General features: G+C 34.8%; 2 protein-coding genes across 3 annotated transcripts; one reads left to right on the top strand and one right to left on the bottom strand.

The window, feature by feature from the left end:
• The first annotated feature begins 1,157 nt into the window (after window positions 1-1,157).
• On the top strand, window positions 1,158-3,724 carry LOC122282822 (remorin-like). Of its 2 annotated transcripts, none has more exons than XM_043094863.1 (5): window positions 1,158-1,810; window positions 1,892-1,939; window positions 2,031-2,118; window positions 3,108-3,189; window positions 3,268-3,724. In XM_043094863.1, exons 1-5 carry the CDS (start codon window positions 1,438-1,440, stop codon window positions 3,466-3,468), a joined length of 792 nt encoding a protein of 263 aa, XP_042950797.1. In that variant the 5' UTR covers window positions 1,158-1,437; the 3' UTR covers window positions 3,469-3,724. The 2 variants fall into 2 exon arrangements, with proteins under 2 accessions (XP_042950797.1, XP_042950796.1); XM_043094862.1 differs by having other exon boundaries at window positions 1,159-1,810; window positions 1,889-1,939.
• Window positions 3,725-4,373: 649 nt separating this feature from the next.
• Window positions 4,374-8,175, bottom strand: LOC122282823 (remorin-like). Its single transcript, XM_043094864.1, has 5 exons — window positions 7,848-8,175; window positions 6,746-6,796; window positions 6,578-6,665; window positions 6,027-6,108; window positions 4,374-4,885 (listed from the first exon to the last, which is right to left on the bottom strand). Exons 1-5 carry the CDS (start codon window positions 7,993-7,995, stop codon window positions 4,685-4,687), a joined length of 570 nt encoding a protein of 189 aa, XP_042950798.1. The 5' UTR covers window positions 7,996-8,175; the 3' UTR covers window positions 4,374-4,684.
• Between the last annotated feature and the right edge of the window lie 15,760 nt (window positions 8,176-23,935).

The following is a 23,935-nucleotide window of genomic DNA, read 5'->3' as shown; positions in this document are numbered from 1 at the left end:
TAGATAAATACTACTTACATAAATAAATGTAAGTAAAGAAAAATAAAGGAAAACCCAAACTTCCAACAGTAAAGAAGCACATTAAATAAATAAATAAATAAAAGTTTTTCATAAAGCAAAAGAGTACAAAAAGGCTAAGCAGCGAACCAAGATCATCATCAACCCCATAAACCATAATGCTCCTCTCTCAGGAACCGTCTGATTCTGTTTCATGTAAGCTTAAAGTATCTGCAATCTAGGGCTTTCAGAGATTCTCGTTTGGAATTGAGTTTGTTCCTTATTTAATTTGAGTTTTGTAGATCTGCTTGGTCGCTGATAAAATTTCAAAAAATTAAAGGGAAATGAAACCTTGACAAGCCATCTAGGATGATGAATTAGACTAAATTACTGGTGTTTAAGCATGCATCTTTTAATGATCTTATTTTACTTTTCTCTAGGCCAACAATTTCCTTGAATATTTTTTTTCTTGTTTCTCGGAAGCAAACGGTGCATTTACTATATTTGTTCTAAAAACAAAACTAAGATCTTCAAGTTGGGGGCACCTTTTTTCTTACAATTACTTGGAAATGGTATTGTTCAATGTTCAGGAATTGAGTTCAAGTTTCATGCCGTAAGTGAAGTTAGAGAAATTGACCGGTATCGACGAGAAGACAACGGAGAGAAGATGACGTCGGTGGCAAGTTAGGCACGGGTGAATAAGTAAAAAACTTATTACAGCGACTAATTTAAGCAGTAATAAGTCTAGTTTAGGTGACGAGTTATATTGAGGCAAACATGTCTCGCTGTAATAAGTTATTACAATGACCCACAATTAAGAAACTGGCCTATATTTGGCAATCCTATTTCTGGCGACTAAAACTCGCGGAAAAAAGTCTTTAATTACCACATTCAAACAAATTTCCAAAAATATGAGTTATTTCCAGTGAGATAATCTGCCTTTATTTTATGTAGTGATTAATATTTACCAAAAGTAGACATAAAATGATGTGAAAGAAATTAGAATGACCATGAACCTTTTGGAATGTTTAGGAAAATGAGTGCCGTAACTGTCGGATTTGCAACCATCAGCCACCACTCAGATATTGAGAGTCTGAGCTTAATCGTAGGTTTTCCTGGAATATCAGTTTTCACTGTTATACTAATATGTAGGTTACTTTCTGCACTTTCCTTGTTCCTTTTCTGGTTTTTGTCTAATTTGTGAAGATCACAGAAAAGAGAGAGGAAAATAAGGGACAAAATATCAAACTGCTATATTATTTTAAGGTAGTTTGATATTTATTTTCCTGACGTTTTCCTCCTTGTTTCTGTGATGAACTCCATTATAACAAAGGTCTCAAAAGAACCTCCAAGGAGAATAGAACACAAGCCAAACTTTTAATTCCTAGACTCCATTGTTCGCATTCGAAGAAGATATATATATATATATATATATATATTATGGCACGGCCTAGAGACAAGAACAACTTCGCAGATATAGGAGTTAATGGAGGTAATTACGTACCAATATTTCCTCCCACCGGTAGATGGAATGCAGTTGAAGAAGCTAAAGATCATATCGGTAAAGAAAATAGCCAGCAGCTTGCTAGTCAACTTTCTGCCATTGGTGAACCATTCCAGGGTGATGGAGATTTCATACCAAAAGCTCCACCTAGCGAGGGAACTGGACATGATGAAGAAACTCAGAATTTGATTACTTTAGAAAAGAGGAAGCAGCCAGGTGTCCCACAACCTGCCATGGCAGGTGATAGTGATTACAAACTAAAAGCAACCCCACCTGAAGGAGGGAATGGACATGAAGAAATTCATTATGGTATCAATCAATCCTTTGTGTTTGTGTGTATCTTTGGACGTTTATTGATATTTGGCTAAAGGATCTTTCATTTTGTAGTAGCTGCAGATGCTATTGCTCGTAGAAATTCGATGGGTTCGACTGACAGAGGTAATTCAATGGCAGTTATCTTGAAGTTTCTGCTCTTATGCAGTGTATGATGATTGGGAAGATTGTCATCTTTCTATCACTGATATTTTAGGTGTTGCGCTTGCACAAATTAACTTAGAGAAAAGAGTGGCTTTATCTAAGGCATGGGAAAAAAGCGAAAGGAAAAAGACACAGAACAGGTAAGAGGAGTTCTCTTGTGTTTATATAGAATGCGGTTTCAGGCCGAAAATACAGTGCGGGTTATTGTTGTTTCTGGGGGCCACCGTGGCCTCTAAGGAACTAAAATACTTCCCTGTATGCCCCTCTGTTTCTGTACATGTCCTATGCTCATTTGCTTAATTTGGAACCACAAATTTCAAGAGTCGGTCTCCTCGGGATTTCCAGAAGAAAAATATCATTCGTTTGATGAAAAGTAAAAAGGAATGCCGAAAATTTGAGAGCCAAACTGAAGCAGGTAGTTTCCAAAAAATGGGAAAAAGGGAACAAGTGGAGAGTCAAGAGTCTGGAAAAAGGATTCCTCACTTTTTTTTTTTTCTTCTTTCATTCAGAAGCATGCATGAGACTTTCATCTCCCAAAACTTTTGGGAGTCCAAGTGAAAAATGCTAGAATCACCACTGTGACTACGTGATATGGGACAAGCCAATGTGCAGTGAACCAGACGACAGCCCGTTCTGGATGTCCTTTATGTGAGCAGAAGTTAATGAAGAACAAAGAAATATAGAAATTGGAGCCCATCTTGAATGGTGTAAGTAGGTGGCCGTACACGAAGTTTCTGAAGCAACTTTTGTTCATGGCTTCTCTTTTCGTAGGGACATTTCAACAGGGAGACGGATTTTTTAAAGGGTCACTGAAATTGGGAAATAAATTCTGTTTAATTCTAAAATTTCAATGCTTTTTCATATTCCAGAATAGATTAGGAAACTTGCCACATAAGTTGGGAAACACTAAATACATCAACATTACTGCATATAACCGGATGCATGTGATTTTACAGTTCTTTGCACTTGGAAGCCTCTTTCTCTACATCCAAACTTTGAGTATTGTACTCGTACATTGAAGAGTCTCAATCTGGTTTTAAAGTTTGCATGTAATCTGCATGATACAAAAAACCAAAAGTAGATTCATTGACATATTAGAGCATTTTACCAAATTGTAATTGTTGAACAGGGCAAGTAAAAAGCTGTCAACTCTTGAGTCATGGGCGCACAGTAAGAAAGCAGTTGTGGAGGCGGAAATTAAAAAGATTCAGGTAATAAGCTCATCTTGGATCTCTAAAATCATGATGAATAAGAAGTGTTTTAAAAATCAGCTCCGGCATATTTTCCAGGAAAAATATGGGGCGGAATTAAAGAACAAAATAGCTGAAATTGAGAGGGTAAAAGAAGAAAAGAGGGCTCTGGTTGAAGCCTCCCAAAAAGAAGAATTTATCAAGCTAGAGCAGATGGCTGAGAAATTCCGTGCAACTGGCCATAAACCCAAGAAGCTGCTTCGAAGCTTCAGTTGCTTGAATTTTTGTGAAAAATATTGAAAGAAAGAAGAAAGAAAAAATACTACCGATTTTTCCTTCTACCCTTCTTCTGCGGTTTGATTTCTAAACAACGCTGTGCTCCTATCTAAAGCCAGGCGCAGTTGGATCTGTGGTCATGTATTGAGTTGGAAGTCAAGGTTTATAGAATTATTCAGGTTTATAATTCATTTCATGGCACTGGGGTATGCCTATATATGCTCCCTTTACCTCTGTGTTCTTATCCGTAAAATTCTACTTCCTTGAAAGAGTTGCCATATCCCATATTGGGTTCTTTTTATGCATCAAAAAGGGAAAAGAAACTGAAAGGAAAGGAGCCACTTTTGAGTTTTGGGGCAGGGTGGAACATTCCAAATCTGCGGCCATGAAACTCTCACTGCTTAGTTTTATCACTTTGTTGAACTTTCACGATTAAGATACGCATATATTCTCGCCCCCAATAATTTTCTCGAATTAGTTTTCATGATGCTGCAAGAAAATAATATAAAATAAAAACTGAAAATGAAGACACGTAAGATTCTCGGCTTCTTAAGCTAAAAAGAGTTTACTCCACCAGGCAGAATCGAGGGTAGTCACAGACTCACAGCCACATCCTAGCAGTGAGGCAGCGACCGAGGGGAAATCTCCCCCTCACGGCCGCCTCTCCCGCACCTCATCTCCCCTCACGAACTCAGTTGCCGGAAGCCACAGCACAGCTTGTTGGAGGGGATATGGGCGGAGGAATCCCTTCCTCCCGACCCTTACTGTAAATATTTGTTGATTTTCTGAAATTGATGTTTTAATACAAATTTGAGATGGAATTTAAATTTCTGTCATGACAACATCCACTTTGTGCCTCCGTAAGCTTTTGGAAGGCTTTGTAACAAAATTACAAGTAATTTTGCAACTCCCTTGGTGCTAATTAGAGGTGAAAGTTGAAAGAGTTCTTTTATAGCAATCGATAAGAAAACCATTTTTCAAAAGACATTCATGCTTACAAACGACTCTTAAAAAGACTACACATATCCTTTTTCATGGCGAACATAATGTTTTCCTCTGGAATTCCTTCGTTCTCACAATTAGAAGTTTCGTGTCACACGTACATACCAAAGAACACTTAAGAAACAAACTTTAAATTAGCAGATAATACAAATGACAAACCAAGACAGAAGAAAATGGGCAAAGTCAATTCCGATGAACTTCTCTTCAATCTTTGTTCTGAGTTCTTTGCCTGATAATCTTAGTAGCTGAAGCATGAAAGTAACTTCTTAGGTACATATCCGGTAGCACGGAATTTTGCAGCTGTCTCCTCTACCTTGATAAATTCTCTCCTTCGGGTGGCTTCAACTGCTGCCCTCTTTTCTTCAGCAGCCCTGTGGACCTCAGCCACTTTGTTTTTCTTTTTCTCAACATATTTTGCCTTCTTTTTATCGAATTTTTCCTGTTATAGAAGAGGTTTGTCAATCCCCTTTCAATCAAGTATCTTCATGTCACGCACAAAAATTTTCCAATTATTAGCTGAAAGTGTTGTAATGGCTCTCTAAACATACCATACCATCAAATTTGAGCAAGTCCATGACAAATGTAAAAGGTCTGAAATATATTCATTGTATTTTGCTTTTCCAGATAGTTATAAAAGACATGGAATTATAGATTTAAGGGCAAGGATTAAATTGATAAATTGATATAAATGCTTAGTCCCCAGTCCAAAAGCTTGTACTTTAGTCCATTCACATCCCAAATGTATATGTATAGGCTCTTGGATAACAAAACTGATGGTTCAATTTTTACTTGGACAAGAGTCATGGTGTTAACCCGAATGCGGGTGGTTTTCAGAGATGCAAGACACTCCTGGATTCATAAAAGTCTCCTAGATTCAAATTGATGTAGTAGAAGCTTAGATGTGATAAGAGAGATTTATATCAGTATGCATGAGAATATTGAGTCCCTCGTAGAGGAATAGCAAATAAATAGGATCCATGGTACAGCTTGGGCAAAGTGTCTTGGTTTTGACATACTTCATTTGTCAGAGCCATTTGTTTAGTTTGTGCAGACTGTTTGTCTTGATATGTTTGATATTCAGTTCTTGGTGTAGGTTTAAGTTTTTGGGCTGAGCAGGGTATTAGCATTATCAATAGACTTTTTGTACTCTTCATGCATCCATCTCTCAAATAATTGCGAGGTTCAGATAATGCCCTTTGTATGAGCACAATATAAAATCATTTTAGTCTAGTCTCAGATGAGCTGGCTCACACGAGATGATTGTAGTCCTAGCAAAAGAGAATTACATTGTCAAATAAAATGGTTTCCCATAATTATTAGGTGAATAGGGAAAAAAAAAGGGGTACTCTGCAGAGATATCTTGCCAACTCAATGGAGGCCTAATCTATAATATTACCAGATTATAGAGAAAAAAATAACAATCTCCTAGTTTTTCACTGTGCTAATGTAATAAAAAAAAACCTGTAAGAGACAAAAAAGGAATTGTGATTGTCCTACTCTGACCTATCAGTGGTTTTGAATCAAATTAAGGTGCAACAGACACCAATGATGTATGCACGCAACACAACACAGTTAACTACCTCTATCTTCTTGAGTTGTGCCTCTACCGAAGCTTTGTTGGTGCTTTCCCATGATCCAATGGCGGATTGATTTTTATATGCCCTGTCAGACAGTTGCAATGCAGTGTCACTTTAAACAGGGAGGAATAATATGCAGTGTATTTTGCATATTATTTCAGAAAGGATGCGTGATATGGTTGTGGCTAGCAACTTAAAATGTAATACAAAAATCTGGAACGGCTAAATCTGTCTAGTCTACGTACACAGTTTATATTTTCAAGTCAAATCAACCAATAAAGCACATGATCAGATTCTAATGAAGAGTACATAGGAAATTCAACAAGAAAGATACAAATATTCCAAACTAAAATGCGTAGTTGTAAATCATCAAATTGTTTATCAAATTTGTGGAGACGTGAAGAGCATTTGACTCAGTGCCACTGCATTTGCCAAACTGATCTCAATTGATAGAATTATAGAACAATTTTTTTTAACTCCTTCAGTCAATTTTGGAAATGAATGAGAATACCATGAGAGGGTAAAATGATATAGAAAATTTGAGTTAGCCTTACTTGTTCTCTGCTTTTGTTTTTTCACTTTCTTCCCATGCCTTAATTAAAGCCAACCTTTTCTCATTTGCAATCTTTGCAAGCACATCATCTGAGACAACATATCATACAGTCACCCATTTCTCGTACTATATATCATATAATGCACAAAAAAAAACTTCAGGCATTTACCTCTGTTGTCTAAACCCCCTGAAATTTTCTCAGCAGTAGATTCTGCAACCTCTGACATGATGAAAGTTTCAAACAAAATCAGAAAAAGGTGAAATTGGTCATAAATTGGAGGAAACGTGAATCATTAAACAGTATCATCCACTGATTGTAATTTTTTGTTTAAACATAAAGAATGGAAATGAAATGGCTGCTAAGATTCAGCTGCAAACTGTGTCAATAACAGCAAAATTTATGTGGCACTGGTTAAGTGGCATGTACATTCTCGATTTTTATGCGTCTCAACTGTTCAATCATAGACTAGCGATGTAATCAAAGCTGAATGGATTGTGTTTAAGTCCCAACAAGACTTGGTGATCAAGTTAACACATTTACAGAATAGAAATTCCACCTATGTTCATGTTTAATCCTCACTAAAAGTGGATTAACGTGTCTAAACTAGAAATAGACTATCAAACCATTTTCTTTAAAAACAATTATCATTTGTCTTAAAGCTTTACAATCCCCCACCCCAGCGGGGCAAAAATCAAACAAGACAAGGGAAATCCCCAACAACTAAAAGCACCCTCAAAAGCAACTCAGCTTTGAGAGCCGAATCAATCAAAGGAAAATCCAGGATATGACCAACAACCATGCGCAATTGCTAGAATTCTCATTAAATTATTAGGCTGTAGGAGCAGGTTTTTTTTTTTTGTAATGGCGTTTCCTTTCATCAAACGCATACAACGCATGAATAGGACTTAAGAGACCTCAAAATGGCTTCATTTTACCCAAAAGAAGGGTGGCAAGTTCTAATAGTAGACATTTATTGAAAATTTGTAAATAAGAAGGAAAAAGAAATTCAAGGGACTAATTGCTCAATAACCAAAGAATCTATTTTCATAAATTAAGTATGAAAATAAGAACGGACAACAAACAGGAGTACTCCTGGTTGCGAAGAAACTTGAAGCTCAAAATCCTAGATTTTTATACTAACAGGGACCCAGAGAACACCAAAAACCTCCACCCAACTCAGAATACAACACAAATTTAGATAAAGACATCCATTTTTATTCGCTCAGTTTTCTCAGTAGCCAAACAGAGAGCAGAGAGAGAGATCACTTACTTTCTTTAACAGGAGAAGCAATCTTCTGGTCAGGAGGTGGGATCACAGCCTTCCCTTCAGCAACGTCATTTGGAGCTTCCTGTTCTTCTCCTCCTCTGTCATTTTCTTTACGGGGTGCATCAACTTTCTGGCTCCCCTCCTCCCCCATGACGTACTCCTTTAATTTAGCCACGGTTCAGACCTCTCAAAAAGCTACAGTCGTAGTGAAAGGAGCTGCACAAGAACAGCCACACAAATTTGCAGAAACTCCGACGACAAGATTAGATGAAACCGAGAAACAACTCTTCCAAATGCTGCTACAGAGTACACCTACGAGGTGGTTGCGGTGGTTGGTACATATAGGATTAGCGTCCAGACAAAATAGAGGTTAATTGAAAATTAGGTTTTTTTTTTTTTACTCTTTTTTTGAATTAAAATTTAACGTACGACATGGCACTTTGTGAGTCGCTTGAAATTTAAGTAAATAAAAAGTTACAATATGCAGGAATTTGATTGCGAAGTTGTCAATGTCATTCAAAAGAAAATGCCCAATCCTTCTCCTGCTCTGGTTTGGAAAATCCGCATGTCTTTCTCAAGGGTCTTCAATTATTTAAAGAGACAAGACGATCGACAGTTATGTTCTCTCGACTTAGTTTCGGACAAATGGCATATCTAAATAGATAAATAAAAAATTAGATAGTTTTAAAATATATAAATTTCATGTATTTTATTTTTTAAAATTTAAAATTTATTATTAAATAAATAATTTCAATCCAACGAGTATATGAAATTTATTACGTGGGATTTTGGTGGGTATTATGATTATTATGGGGCATTGACATGACTGGTCTCGCCTCAAGCATTTACATGGTTTGGCTTCTTGTATGTGTCTATATATGGATGTCGTGCATGTGTGAAGGGCTGATTATTACATCCACCAAGTGGCCTCTTTGAGTGAGTTGTACTCATAAATTGTTACAATGACGTGCTTTACACAATACATATTCTTTCTATTTTGCACCTTCAGTTTGTTTTGTTTTTTTCCATTATGAAGAGAATTAATACATTGATCTTCATGCAAATAGATGAAAATGAAATTTTGAGATTTAATTCACAGATAAAACATTTATACAAAATCTTCATTATAAAATTCTGAGCGATAGTTCAGTTGATCAGATTTTAAATTTGTTTTCCAATAATTATTAATTCGAATCCTCTTAAAATTATTTGATATTTATTTGACCGTTAATTTTAGGGTCTCGTAAAATTAATCGATGTGTACGTAAATTAGTCTGAACATCTACATATATTAAAAAAAAAAATCATCGTTATAATATATATTTGAGAAATATTATAAGAAAATCTTACATTAAATATCTTTATATAAATATTAATATGTGATTTATTATTTTTATTATTTTATTTAAATATATAAATTTAAATAGTAATATAAAAAATAAAAAATTATATATTAATTAAATAAAAATACGTGGTGATACCTTGATCATGACTGATGTGACAAACCATTCTCTTTAGCATTCTCAATTCCCTACATTCGTATAACTTTTGGAGTCAAGGTGAAACATGATTGTCCATCTCTCTCTGTCGAGTTTGAACTCTAACTTCGTCCTATGATGTTTTTCTTTTCTTTCTTCTTTTTTTCTTTTTTCTTTTTTATAAAGAAATCAGGGCCCAAATTGATTTGAGACCGGTGCTCCGATTATCCTTTATAAGTTTATGAGAGTTAAAAAGCAAAATGATTGAATCACGAGAGAAAAAACTTCGGAATCCACGGATACAACAAAAATTCTTGTACTGTTTATTATTGTTCATGTCCCAATAGATTTTTCTGTGATTATATCAAGCCTTAGTAGTCTAGACACTTAAAATATTTTAAAATTTCTGTAAATAATAATAATATAATTTAAATTAATATGTTTTATTGGATTATGAAAAATAAAAAAAATATCTTTAATTAAAATATTATTTAAATATAATTTTTAATATTATTCTAATTTTAAAATTTGAGAAAGTTGTATTATTTTTTTATATCTTATTTAGAAGTTTTGAAAAGTTTTAATAATTATGTAATGACTATATGAAAAAATTAAAAATAAGAAATTTATTTATTTATTTATTTGAGTGATATAATTTGTGAATGAAATCTATAAGAATATTTAGAATTGTTTTTTTTTTTTTTTGCACATTTTCTATCAAATAAATAAATAAATCTAAGATGACGTACAAAAAAATAATTTTTAACAATAAATTAATTTTTTTAAAAGCAGTGGGAAGAAATTGCACATCGTACGTATGCGGTATTAAAAATGCAAGACATGAAAAAAAAAATGATATTTACAGTCGTGGTTATGTAAGCGTCGCACAGTCTTTTTTTAAAAAAAATTAATATAAAATTTACATAAAAAATTAACTTTTTAATCGTAAATTTTACTTTTTTTTTAAATCATTACGCAACATTTATATACTCTACAATTATATATAATATTACTCGATATGAAAAGAAAAACAACAGCACATGTCGCCAGCACGAAGGTGCAGTAGTGAAAGCTAGCTAGCCGCCCACTGTAAACGAAACTCCCACCCATTTAAATGAAGCTGGCTGCTATATATATTTATATATAAGCTTTAGCTTTCAGATTTATTTCTTGAAAGTTACGGCGTAAAATCGTTGTCATGTATACATATAAACATTAAAACCTAATTCATCTCTTTCCTGGAAAATCGTCCTACTTTATCCAAACAAGTTTCTAATTAAAAAACTAGAGATCTTTATGGTTCTTTGAAAGTTTACGTTAGTATATATCCAGACATTTCGTTGAAAGAAAAAGGCAACTGCAACTTTCTTTTATACACCATCTTAAGATAGCCCGTTCAAAGAAGAATAAGGTCAAAGCAAAAAAGGGACGGAACATATTCTACATTCACACCTGTCCGTAGTGATCTGCAAATGCATGCCAGTGTGACTCATGTGTATACACAAAGTGACAAACAACTTGTCCGACACCCGCCCAGACTGCACGCAACTGCATGTTTTACGTCAAAACATTGGGAACAATGTCTGTACTACTCATCCCTTTTCTTCCTTATGATGTTTGTCATAGTAATGTTACGGTACTAGCGTGCAGAGAAAAAATCTTCTTGCAAGAATTCTATCAATTTGCATATCTATATATTGATATATAAGGTATATATTTAATAAAATAATATAAATTAAAGATAAAAATAATTTTTATGAGATAATAAATTTTTTTAATTTTTTTAAAATAAAAAAGATTATCGATATGTTAATTAATAAACGAATTTGTTTGTGCCTAACAAAATTCATAAATATTATACAAATTTTTTTATAAATGAGTGAAATTTATTATTAAATGATTAATTTTTCATCCTGTAAATTTTATATTTATTTATTCTTTTAAAGAGTGCGATTTACGTATTTTAAGATTGTAAATATTATTTATCTTCTCACTTATTTTTTTCTCTCAAAGATTATACATAATTTTTTAATATTATTTTTATTTTAAAATTTAATTAAAATATAATAGTGCAAGGAAGGAAGCTGGGGAAGCCAGAAAGAGATGAGAGATGTTGTCTGAATCAGAGAGGATAGAGGAAAATTAGGAGAAAGAAAACAGAGCTTTGTGTGTGAAAATGTTGCTTTCAAATTTCAATTACTTAAAACACTCGTTGAAGATGTGGTGCAACAATCGAGTAAAACTGTTGCAATTGGGTTGGGCTAGACTACATGTAGACTCTTTGCTCTTTAGAAGTGAGCTTGGATTTCATTTTTATTGTCAGGATTTAAAAACTTGTGTGTTTTCTTTAACAGCACCAATCGTGGATTGGCAGTTCATGATCCAACAAGAGCTTCATACAAGTAATACACTATATATATATATATATATATATATATATATTCATGAGAGTTATTTGTGAAAAAAAATATAATTATTTGTGATGATAATAGAATCATTTTGACAAAAAACAACTGGTAATAAATAAGTTATTTTTTTGTCATGATTTTTTATTCAAATAGATAAGATTATATATAAATGAGTTAAAATACAAGTTCATCAATTAGATCCATCATAAATATGATATGAATTCAAACACCTTCAATGAGAGTGTAATTCATACATGTAACCCCAAATATCTTTTTTTTTTTTTTTCAATGTCATAATTTATGAATCACGAAGATCAATACCCTTAAACTATATGGTCATGATAATAGCATTATTATGTGAATTTTAAAAAATTTAATCGAAAAAATACCCATTTTCTTTTAATTTTCTCTTCAACCAAATAAAACAAAGAATTTTATATTTTTATCCTTTCAATTGTTCTACCATTCTTACCGAACACAATGATAAAAACTAGTTACATATATCCCATTTGAATAAATCTACCCAACCCTCGGTTCCCTCACCCCACACCACACTCCTGACGTGGCGAATTCGATTCTTCACACACGTCACGATTCAATCTCTCGTTTCTCCCTTCTCTCACTCGGCTCCCTACTTCTCCAGTTCTCCCTCTTCTCATAACCAAGACAACGAGCATACAGTCTCTTCTCCTAGATCTCTCGACGCCGACGCTAATGCTCATCCCAGCCAGCACCTCAGCAACAAATCAGCTCTTCAAACCAGCCCCTTCACGTCTCTCACCCATGAAATACCCTAAAAGACTTTTTCCTCACCTCTCACCCAACCCCTTCTTCACGTCTCTTTTGCCAAGTTTTTCACCATTCGCTCGGTGTAACTCGCATTCTCATTACCGCAAAGCTTTTCCACCACCATTAAAAGCAATTCTTTGTCTCGCTTGACCCTGTAATCAATCTCCATCCTCTGAAAAAATTACACCACATCAGTCGACCTCCTAGCACAAATGAGCCTGTCAATGGCAGGTTCCAGGATTTTAGACCCAACGAGTACCTCCATTCATGAGGAATTCATGGATCTCCTTGAAATCTTTGCGTCGGCCGACATAATCGACGAAGTAGGACATGCTTAAATCTATGTGAGTGAAACTAGGGATGGAGATGAGCTAGTGATTAAACCCCAGGACCATACGGCTAGCATCGGGGTAGAGATTGATTGTGAAGAGGACCAAGTAAGGTATTGGATTGATGTGCGAGAAGCTTAGGTAGAGTCTTTGGGAGATTGGAAATGGTTCTAACTCATGGTTTTTTAGTAGATCGGAGGAGAGGGGGTGGGGAATGGGATCTGGTTCTTGTGGCGTGGAGGAGGACGGTGATGAAGCAAAAGTGAGAGAGAGAGAGAGAGAGAGAGAGAGAGAGAGAGAGAGAGAGAGAGAGAGAGAGAGAGAGAGAGAGCTTTATGGGTATTGGCAATAGTGGCAGAGATGGGAGAAGAAGGAAATGGGTTTATTGTAGGGGTGCTACCCGCACCATACGGTGCGGGGTAGACCCCCCCGCCCCCTACCCCCGCATGGGGCGGATGGGGAAAATCTCCCCCGTCCCCCGCCCCCGGTGTGCGGGGGCGGGGTACCCCGTCCCGCATGACGGGGTACGGGGTGGGGGGGTAATCCGTTAGCCCCCCGCACCCCCCCAGAAGCAATTTCTGGGCCATTTTGGGCCCAGAAACCTCAATAATGGGCTAAAATGGCCCACAAGTATGTATTTTTGGCCCAAAAAAAGCTTGTAGGCCATTTTCATTTTTCAGCCCATAAAATTATAAGTAAAAAGGAAAAAAAATTTAAAAACCAGATTAAAAAAAAAAAAAGTGTTATGAATGGTAATTGATTTTATGGCTAATAAAAGTTACTAGTCTAAGAGTCTAATACGTAATAAACTAATAATAATAACTAAGCTATTGCAAAATTGAAAGGCTAAACAATTATAAAATTACAAATATAAAAGTGTCCAAGAGACATTGTATCAACATTAAAAATTATTGAATACAAAATTTGAACAAATAATTAAAAATTGAATATTCTAAAGAGGCTTGTCAGTTGTGGCTTGTCTTTGAGTTAAAGGGTGTGACAGTTGGGGCGACCCGGGCTTGCGCACATTTTTATGTTGCAGAGGTGCTAGACGTCTCATGTGTTACTACAAAAATTAATATTAAAATTAATAACGATGAAATGGAAATGAATATAAATAAATTAAAATAATAAAATAAAAAACAATTACCAGGTGGTCCAAATCCAGACTGATCACCACCCTCATCGGTCTCCTTAAAATCTAAAATATCCGGAACATGAATATCCTTTCCTATCGTCCAACTCTGTCTGCATATCAATACCTCTACAGTTGTAGGAGACAATGAACTACGGAAAGGATCCAATATACGACCTCCGGTACTAAAGGCTGACTCTGAGACAACGGTGCTAATAGGGATGGCTAAAATACAGCAGGCAATCTCAGAAATGTTGGGATATTTCTTTGAGGCATTTTTCCACCATCCTAATATATCGAAATGATCATCATCATCTTGGACCATATCCGCTGACAAATAGTTGTCTAACTCAGAAACGACCTCTGTAAATTGATGGACTAGTGTGGGATTCTGTGCGAGGGTCTTAGTCCACGGCATTCTGCACTTCTTTGTAGGAGGTCCGGTCACGGTGTCTGTAGAAGGCGTTGGGGTCGGTGTATGTGTCTTCGATGTAGTACCACTACCACCCTTAATTGTCATAAACTCGTCATACAGTTTTTTCAGGGTATCTCGGGCCAATTCACCAATAATTTCAGTCCATACCTGATCGTGAACAAGTCTTAACCCATATAACAAGCCTGAAACTTTCAGACGGGGATCAAGAATAACAGCCACATATAAGAAAATATTCATTCTAGTCAAATCTCTCCAATACTTGTCATATTTTAGCATCATGGTCACTGCCATCCCCCTCATCCTTTCATTGGAACCCCTACGCATATCTTCTAATTCTTCTTTTACCCTACATATTTGTTGACAAAACTCATGAGATGTAGGGTACAAAGAACCAGATATATTCAATGTGACATCATAAAATAATCTAAGAAAATCAACGAAAGTAGAAACTACCACCCAATCATCATCATTAGGCTTTTGTGATCCCCTGTGCTCATCAAAGTATTTGACATATTGGATGTCTTCATCACCCAATAATTGAAAGACTGCTTTATATTCTTGGGCCGCCTCCAACATCAAGAAGGTTGAATTCCATCTGGTAGGAACATCAGTACAAAGACCCTTCTTCGATGTTATGCCCGCAGCTTTTGCAACAACTTTGAATTTCTCCAATCTAGAAGGAGAAGACCTCACCTATTTCACAACCATTCTAACTCGTGCAACCGAGTCATCAACATCTTTCAACCCCTCAGTCACAATTAAATTCAAAATATGTGCAGCACATCTAACATGCAAGTATTCACCACCCAAGAATGTCTTATTTGCATCTTTAAGATAATTCTTTAGATATCCCAATGCGACATCATTAGACGACGCATTATCAACTGACACAGACAAAACCTTTTCCAGCCCCCACTCCTTTATTGCGGCCTCCAACTTCTTCCCAATCGTCTCACTCTTATGATCAGTTATTTGACAAAATTTAATAATATTCTTGTGCAGAACCCAATCAGCATCAACAAAATGTACAGTCAACGACATGTAATTCATATTTTGGATTGAAGTCCAAGTATCGGTAGTGAGGCAAACTACCAAACCCGCCAATTGGCCCCTCAAAACATCTTTATCACAGAGGTACATCTTCTTAATATCCTTTGTCACAGTGTGACGAGAAGGAAGTACAAATTTCGATTCCAACTCTTGGACAAATTCTTGGAACCCTTTACCCTCCACAAACTGAAAAGGCAGCTCGTCCATGACAATCATACGCGCTAACTTCCTTCTACACTCATCGGGGTTATACTTCGTATACCCCTTCAATGTTGGCCCCTCGGCCCCACTACTCTCATCCGCTATTTTAAAATCTAGTCTAAATTGACCCTTCTCTACTAAGGATTTTAAAATTGGACTCTTCTTGCATTGTTCCTCTAGATGGACCTTCAGCTGGGATGTACCATGTTTCCTATAGTGACATCCATACATTTTCCCACAGTGATTACATTTAGCTTGTGGGTTGTTGGGGTCACCATCCTCTAGTTTGGTAAAGTGTTGTCAAACTATGGATACAGGTTTCTTGCCCTATGTGGGCTTCGGAGCAGGGCAAGGTGTACTTGTTATAGGGGTAGGAGTAGGGTTAGTTTCTGGGGTAGGGGTATTGGCTGGGGAATGCGAGTTATCACTGAAATTCGAAGACATTCCTGATTCTCCAACAAAAAAAAAATAAAAATAAAAATCAAAGTGCAATCCAACACAATCAGGGCAAACTGCATACAAAACCAAAAACATAAAAAAAATAATTGGGTTTTGGATTGGAACTGGGGTTCCAACCCGAAACTCGACAATCAAATTAGGTCCCTCATTGATTGAAACCCCTAATATTATTTTTCATGATTACACAAATGAATATTCACTTACTGAAATATTATTTTTTAGTATTACCTTTTAGATAGCAAGTAGCATTATTTATTTTTAAATTACTAGTGATGAAAACTGAAATATGAGATTTTAGATTAAAAAAACGTATATTTTTAATTAATAATATTCGTGATAATACAAGTTATATATATATATACACATTACACTATATAAAGTTCAAACTAAACTAAAGTTTATAAGATTTTGTGATAAAATTAATATTTTTATAATTTCTTATTTGATTGAGGATATGCCAATGATTATAAAAAAAATATATCACAAAAATCTTATAAATGTAAGTTACAAAAATTGTATAATCACCTATATTATTAAGATTTCCACTCCAAATAATTTTTTTTATAGTTCTGATCCCAAGTTTTACAAACTAGCACACTTTATGAAAAGTTATTATCATTTTTGAAAGAAGAAATTAATTTCTTTTGGCCATTACATGTGATAAATAAATAATGCTACAAATGAGTTTGGGTATAGCAATTAGACTATAGTACTCTTCTCTTTGGATAAATACCAAGTGTTGATAAAAATCTGATAGAAATAATCAATAAAATATTAAAAAAATAAATTCTAATGTCGTAGAGTATTTTTTTTTCAACTATTTTGAGTTACTTATGTATTATTTTCTATTTTATTAATGAATTTTATTTATTGATTTCTTTAGACATATCATTTCCAAACGTAAATATTTTTTTGATTATTGGATAAAGTTAATAGTTTAATAATAAAATTGATATTAATAACACTATTTCAGCCAAATCTAATATTTCCAATGTAATATGGCTTGTTCCTCTAATTTCCTGCAGTATTTTATTTCCTACAATTTTAGATTATATAAATATTGAATTTAATTGTTAGTTTGTTACATTTCTTATTATTCTTAATTTTTTAATAGTTTACAAACTAGTTTCTAAACCCCATAAAAAAATTAGGGTTTCGAAATCAAATTTAGGGGTTTCAATAGTTGAAACCCCTAAATCAAATTAGGGTTTGGATTGGAATCCGAAACCCTAATTTGATTTAGGATCCCAATCCGAAACCCTAACCCCTAAATTGATTTAGGGGTTAGGGTTTCAATGAAATTTACATAAAAAAAAAATAAACAATCCAATGAATCCAATGTCAATACGAATCCGAAACAATCACACGAATCCACAACACACAATTCACAAATCCCATCCTCCATCTCCGATTCAACCCCATCCTACCTCCAATCTCCGATCGAAACTCAAAAATAAATAAATAAATAAAAAATCAACGGAGAAAATCAAAAGAGGAGGAGAAAATTTACTGTGCAGCGTGCGTCCGACGTCGTGCGAGAGAGAGGGATGATGGAATACGGCGTGCGGCAGACGGACTGGTTGCGAGAGGGAGGAGGGAACACGGTGGTGTCGACAAGAGTGGGTTTCGTGCGAACGGGGAAGGCCGAAGGGGACTCGGGACTCGGGAGGGGAGGGGAGGGGATCCCGGGCCCGGGGGGGGGGGGGGTAGGGTTAATAATAAAACCCCTGAAACGGCGTCGTTTTGTGGTGGACAAAACGGCGCTGTTTCATTTAGTGGGTTAATAATAAAACCCCTGAAATGAAATGGCGCCGTTTTGTCAACTATAAAACGTCGCCGTTTCATTTAAGTATACGGTTATTATATATATAATATTATATATATATAAACGGTGCGGGGCGGGGGAAAAACAGACCGGGGGGAGTCCGTTTCCGTCCCCCGCCTCCTCTGGGGGTGGCCATACGGGCCGGGGGGCCCCACCCCGACCCTAACGGTGCGGGGCGCCCCGCCCCGCCCTATGCGGGGGCGGGGCGAACGGGGTGGGGCAGCGGATTCCGGGACCCCGCTGCCCACCCCTAGTTTATTGGGAAAAAGAAGCTGTCTTAAAACCCTATAACTAGGTTTGCCATGTGAAGAGTCTGTTTGAAGTTCAAACAGAGGAAGGAGAACAGAGAACTCAGGAATATGAGAATCCGTGACCTACCTTCATTCCTTGGTCAAAACGCACGTTTCATGTTAAAAAAAAAATTTAAATTAAATGCCACGTAGGCTGGGTGTGCAGAGGTTGCAAAACAGTAGGTGGTTGTGTAGAACGACTCATCCCATTTTCTCATATTTTCATATAATAATTTTTTTTTTTAATTTCTCATCTTGAGACAGGCCCTATTTGAATAGTGAAAATGTTTCATCTCATCTCATCATTACAATTTTTTAAAATTTTTACATAAAATATAATAAATAATATTTCAATCTTTTCTTATCCTAAAATAATAATAATATTATTAAAATAATATTTTATTTAACTTTCAATATTTATTTAAAACTATCTCATCTCATTTTATTATCCAAACTGTAACTAAAAGAAGAATCATTTCTAAATTAGCTATAATAGATTTGAATCGTCTAGATCAATTATTTTTTAATTGAATATATATATATATATATTGATATAACACTGATATCGGTTATGTTTTTATTATTATTGTTGAATCAAAACACCTTTTTGGAACCATGTTGCATGATTGTAGTAGATTCACTCAACAAAATCGCCCACCATTTTGAGACCTAGCCACCCTAGTTAGTTCATATATATATATATATATATTAGGGCAATACTAAAGATCCCGTTCGAACATTTCCATCAACCCTTTTTTTATTTTTTTTATTTTTTTTACAAGAAGATTAAGAAAATTATACTTAATTATATTGTAAATTTTATTTATTTTTTTAAAATATTTAAAAATGTTAAAAAAATGATATACAAAAAAACAAAAAAAAAAACTTTTAAATACTTTTTTCAAATAATTTTTTTAACATTTTTAAATATTTTTAAAAAAATGAATAAAATTTACAATATAATTAAACATAATTTTCTTAATTTTTCTGTAAAAATAAAAAATAAAAAAAAAGGGGACAAATGAACAGAGCCCCCAGCAGGATCCCTATAGAGACATACACGGGGTCTATAACTCAATAGACAGGAGGTGCATGCATGGCAAATTACAGACGTGTTAGTCCTAATAAAAAGTTAACATAAAAACTAAAATAAACTCGTATTTATCACATCATGAGTAATATGTCACCAATCACAAGAATATTTGAAGATTTTTATTTATAGTAGAAACTGACGCGCGTAGTGGATTTTCTCCTTCGCGATTGAAAATTAAAACTTTAAAATTTTTTCAAAGTTTTTAAAGTTTTGAAAGTTTTAAAATTTTTTCAAAGTTTTGATCTATCATTTTTTATCTCAAAAAATTTCAAATGTTTTCTTAAATTTTCATTTTTCCATATCTCACCTTATTTCAATATTGTTCCTTTTAATAATATATTTTAAATAAACAGTATATTAACATGAATATATATTGCAAAAAAAGTAAATGTTGTATCGAACATGCAGCAAAATATTTGATTAAAAGAAAAAATATTTACACATAAGATAAATAAATAGAGGAAACAGCAAAAAATAAATAAAATTTGCACTATTAGTAAATAAAAAAAAATGACCAAATGGTTAAAAAAATAAAAGTCAAAATACGGAAAGCATACTATAAAATGGCGTCGTGGCTAGCGGTTAAACAAATAAAAAGATCATGCTAGAGCCCTCGTCGGTGGCTCCCATTGGGGGCCACTGTTAGGCTTAAGAAAACTTTTATTTTTATTTTTTAATACTTTTAAATATTTAAATAAATATAAATAATTTATAATAATATTAAATAATTTTTTCTTAATCATTAAGAAAACAAAAAGAAAAAAAAGAGCCAACAGTGGCGCTTAGCAGTGGCCTAAGTATTTTCCTCAATAAAATACTATAAAAAGTACTACAAATACTTATATGTCCGTCATATTATTAACCATAACAAAGTCAAACTAATATCATCTCATTTCTAACACTACAACAAAAATAGGTTTTAGTGACAGATGAAACTGTCACAAGAAATGCAAAAAACGTCACGAAATATATTTGGTGACGGTTTCTGACCGTCACCACAACTGTCACGTAATGTGCGTCATGGATTACCTTTGGCGACAGTTTACTGTACAAGCGTCACTAAAAATATTTTTATTGACGGTTGGAGATGTGTCGTTTGAAATAACGTTCGAATGTATGATTTTCTGTGACGGTTAGAATTCGTCACAGAATATAACGTTCGAACTTAAAATTATACGTTCGAAAGTAAAAAAGACGAGCTGACATCCGAACGAGAAAAGCTAACGTTAGTTGATTATAGTTCGGACGTATAATGTAAACGTTCAAACGTTTATACGTGCGAACGTTACGTTCGAATCTCGAATCCAACGAAAATGAAATAATGTCCGAACGTTTGTATCTTGACGTTCGGACGTTAATTCGAATGTTAAGAGAGTAGAGTTCGAACGTAAAGTGTACGTTCGGATGTTTGTAACGTTAAAATTTTTTGACATTCGAACGTTTTTTTAAATTGGGTTTAAACGTTCGAACGTTTTGTTACTATTTTGTATGGTTACGTTCGAACGTATTTTCGAACGTTTAATACTGTTGAAACATATTTTTTTTACATTCGAACGTACATATCAGAAATGCTAAACTCATCCACTTAATAAACAAACCAATTGTTTCACATTACAGTACATATTTCACAACCAAAATTGTTTGAAACTGTTTTCAAATTAGATGTTAAAAACGTAATACAGAAATAAGATTCATTTCTTTTTCTTTCCTCGCCCAGCACGATTCTGTTGCAATGACATAACACGCTCCATTTGCAGCATCATCTCCCGCTGCACCTGCTCTTGGACCTCACTACGGATTCTTTCCTCATGTTCTCTTTGTTGGTCCTGCAGACGTGTCTCTAAATGAGATTGTCGCTCTAAGAGGGACTCCAACTCTTGCTGTCTAGATCTCATATACTCATTCTCGCGTCGTGCAGTTTCTAAATCTTTGGTAAGATTATTAATTTGTGATGTCGATGAGGTTGAGGAAGATGAACCGGAATGCTTGAAAGATCGTCCCAAACCTCTTGCCATACTAGAGTTGGGCCCAAGCACCTGTGAAAAAATGTCCAAGTCACTAGGAGAGGAATCCCCAGAAGCTGACTGCATCTCCATCATTTTTCCCTGCAGTTTGAAAGATCAAAACACACAATAAGTAACATATTAAAAGAAATACAAATAAAAAATAATTTAATCACATGTTACATAATTTATTCAACAAAAGGAACACCGCTTACATAATTAATTGCAGCTGCAGGATCCATCCACTCACTATGCTCATTAGTGTGAGCAGCAGCATAGACATGAATGAGGGAAAAGTTTTCAGGATCATCACGTTTCTAAGAAAACGACATTAGCAATTTGAAAAAGACAATATTAGTACTTATATAAAAGAATAATAAGAAAAAATATGAATTATTACGTTTATTAATTACCATTTTTTCAGCAAGACGATGGAATGATCTTGAACCAGCACGATGGTGAATAGTCAGAGCAGATCTATTATTTGCATTTGTAAAACTTAAGTGCTACAAAAATAATTCTCACTGTTAATTGTAATATATGTACATACATATAATATAAACAACAAATATAAATGTAAATAATTATAGAAAATAATTCTAGAATACCTGATATTCTGGAGAGGCAAAAAGATCACAACACTTTATCCAGTCGTCTAATTTCATCTGCTGGAAAGGGGACTGTGCAGCCTCTTCAAACGTCTCAAATTTCTTGAAGTGGTCGTGACATCGTCCCTTGTGATGTCGGAATAGTGTAGCCATTAACTCATTCACAGTTCTCAAATCCTCGCTACGACCAAAGTCGAGGTCAAATTCATCCTAATTATAAATTAATTACGTTAAAAATATAATAAACTAATGTAGGTGAAAAAAATGATATAATAAGTAAACTCACCAGCACACGACTCCGAATGTGTTCCTTAATCTCATTCGGCACATCTCTCCAGGAGCGCACATAAAATGGAGCGTAAGCTCGAATTACTGTGCCAATATAGGAGGAAAGCGCTGCTGCACTATCATTCACTCCTCCAGTGGAATTATCAGGAATTGTGATTTTCAATTTACCATGCCTTCGATTTTTCTCAAGTGAGATGCCGCGTGTATAGCCACGACCGCGACGAGCCAATTGTTCATCAACTAATAGATGATAGTATAATTTTGAAGGTTATATATATTATTTATTGAAACAAACATCTTCAAGTATATATAGTATTAACGTAAACATTCCTTACCGGTAGGTGTCGACTGTGCATCGTTCTCTGTAATGTTAACTTCATCTTCGGGAACAGCCTCCTCAGGTGGGGAGTCCTCAATGGGTTCAGGACTTGGACTCGGTGGAGGAGGCACATTTCTCCTTTGTCTTTTTGGCGACATACTTGGAAATGATTATATATAACAAAAAAATATTATTAGAATAAATTTATATTTATTATAAAATTCTATAATGGTTGTATATGAATAAACTTTTTAGTACTTTTAGTCTTCATCTTCGGATGTATTTTCCATGTTTGTTTCAGAATCTCTCTATATAACATCTTCGTCATCATCATCAAGCTCTTGTTCGTCATCCTTATCCACTTCCCGCCCGGATTCTTGTTCGTCTTCTTCTTCTGACTCTTCTTCTGTACTTTTCTCACTTTCTTCAATTGAGTGATAATTTAGTGAAGACGGGTCGAGATGGATGAGTGGGACGTCATCTCTACATAAGGGGAGCAACTCGAGTGCACCGAGGTCAACAAATAAGTTAATACCCCCTCCTCCATCTTCCTGGTAGGCCTCTACATTTAGAGTGTCATCTTCATCTCCACTATTATCGTAATCTGCACTCGTTCCTACTTCATATATATTTCGAGGGACAAATTTTTGTACAACTCGCCAAGTTATCTCTCCACTATCTTCATCAGAACTTTTCATTGGATCAATCAAGTAATAGATTTGAGTAGCTTGACAAGCCAGTACGAATGGATCATCTTCGTACCATTTAGATGCAGTATTGACACTCGTAAAATGATTATCCCTATATATCGAATCTCGACCACCGCCTAGATCCCACCAATCACATTTGAAGACATATGTTATAGACCCACCCAGATATTTCAATCCGATAATATCACGAATGACACCATAATAATCAATATCATCTGTTCCATGACTCCCCTCGACCAAGACACCACAGTTTTGAGTTTTTCTATTACGTTCACGGTCCAGAGTATGGAATCTATAACCTCGAACTGTGCATGCAGTGTATCGAAGTGCTCTGTTTGATGGACCACGGGCCAATGCATACAATTCAAAAGAGACTGATTCGGGATCACGAGCACGTTGTTCCATTATCTAACAATTTAAATAATGTCATTTATTAAATATTAGCTAGAGTTAAAACTTTCATCATGTAACATATAGTATAGAGTTTAGTTCATACACGTTGTTCAAACCATCCAGAAAATTCTGACTCGTGTCTTGCCACTATATCCTCGACGCCTTCCATCTTAAGTTTGTCCATGTGCTCACTGTATAGTATATATTATCATATTATTTTACATAACAATAGTTAAAGTTGTATATAATCTTTAGAATTATTTAAACCTTGTACAAC

Source organism: Carya illinoinensis, chromosome 11 (assembly GCF_018687715.1).
Source record: "Carya illinoinensis cultivar Pawnee chromosome 11, C.illinoinensisPawnee_v1, whole genome shotgun sequence".
Classification (NCBI taxonomy): Eukaryota; Viridiplantae; Streptophyta; class Magnoliopsida; order Fagales; family Juglandaceae; genus Carya; species Carya illinoinensis.
Note: the sequence above shows the minus strand (reverse complement) of the source record. Positions and strands in the feature narration are given on the sequence as shown.

What these genes read in the sequence shown, in the direction of transcription:
- LOC122282822 (XM_043094862.1), top strand. Translation starts at nt 1,438, where the DNA reads ATGGCACGGCCTAGAGACAAGAACAACTTCGCAGATATAGGAGTTAAT. An exon ending in ACATGAAGAAATTCATTATG is followed by an intron (nt 1,811 to 1,888) that starts GTATCAATCAAT and finishes TTCATTTTGTAG; the next exon opens with TAGCTGCAGATGCTATTGCT. An exon ending in AGGAAAAAGACACAGAACAG is followed by an intron (nt 2,119 to 3,107) that starts GTAAGAGGAGTT and finishes ATTGTTGAACAG; the next exon opens with GGCAAGTAAAAAGCTGTCAA.
- LOC122282823 (XM_043094864.1), bottom strand. Translation starts at nt 7,995, where the DNA reads ATGGGGGAGGAGGGGAGCCAGAAAGTTGATGCACCCCGTAAAGAAAAT. An exon ending in TGCTTCTCCTGTTAAAGAAA is followed by an intron (nt 6,797 to 7,847) that starts GTAAGTGATCTC and finishes TCATCATGTCAG; the next exon opens with AGGTTGCAGAATCTACTGCT. An exon ending in AGGGGGTTTAGACAACAGAG is followed by an intron (nt 6,666 to 6,745) that starts GTAAATGCCTGA and finishes ATGTTGTCTCAG; the next exon opens with ATGATGTGCTTGCAAAGATT.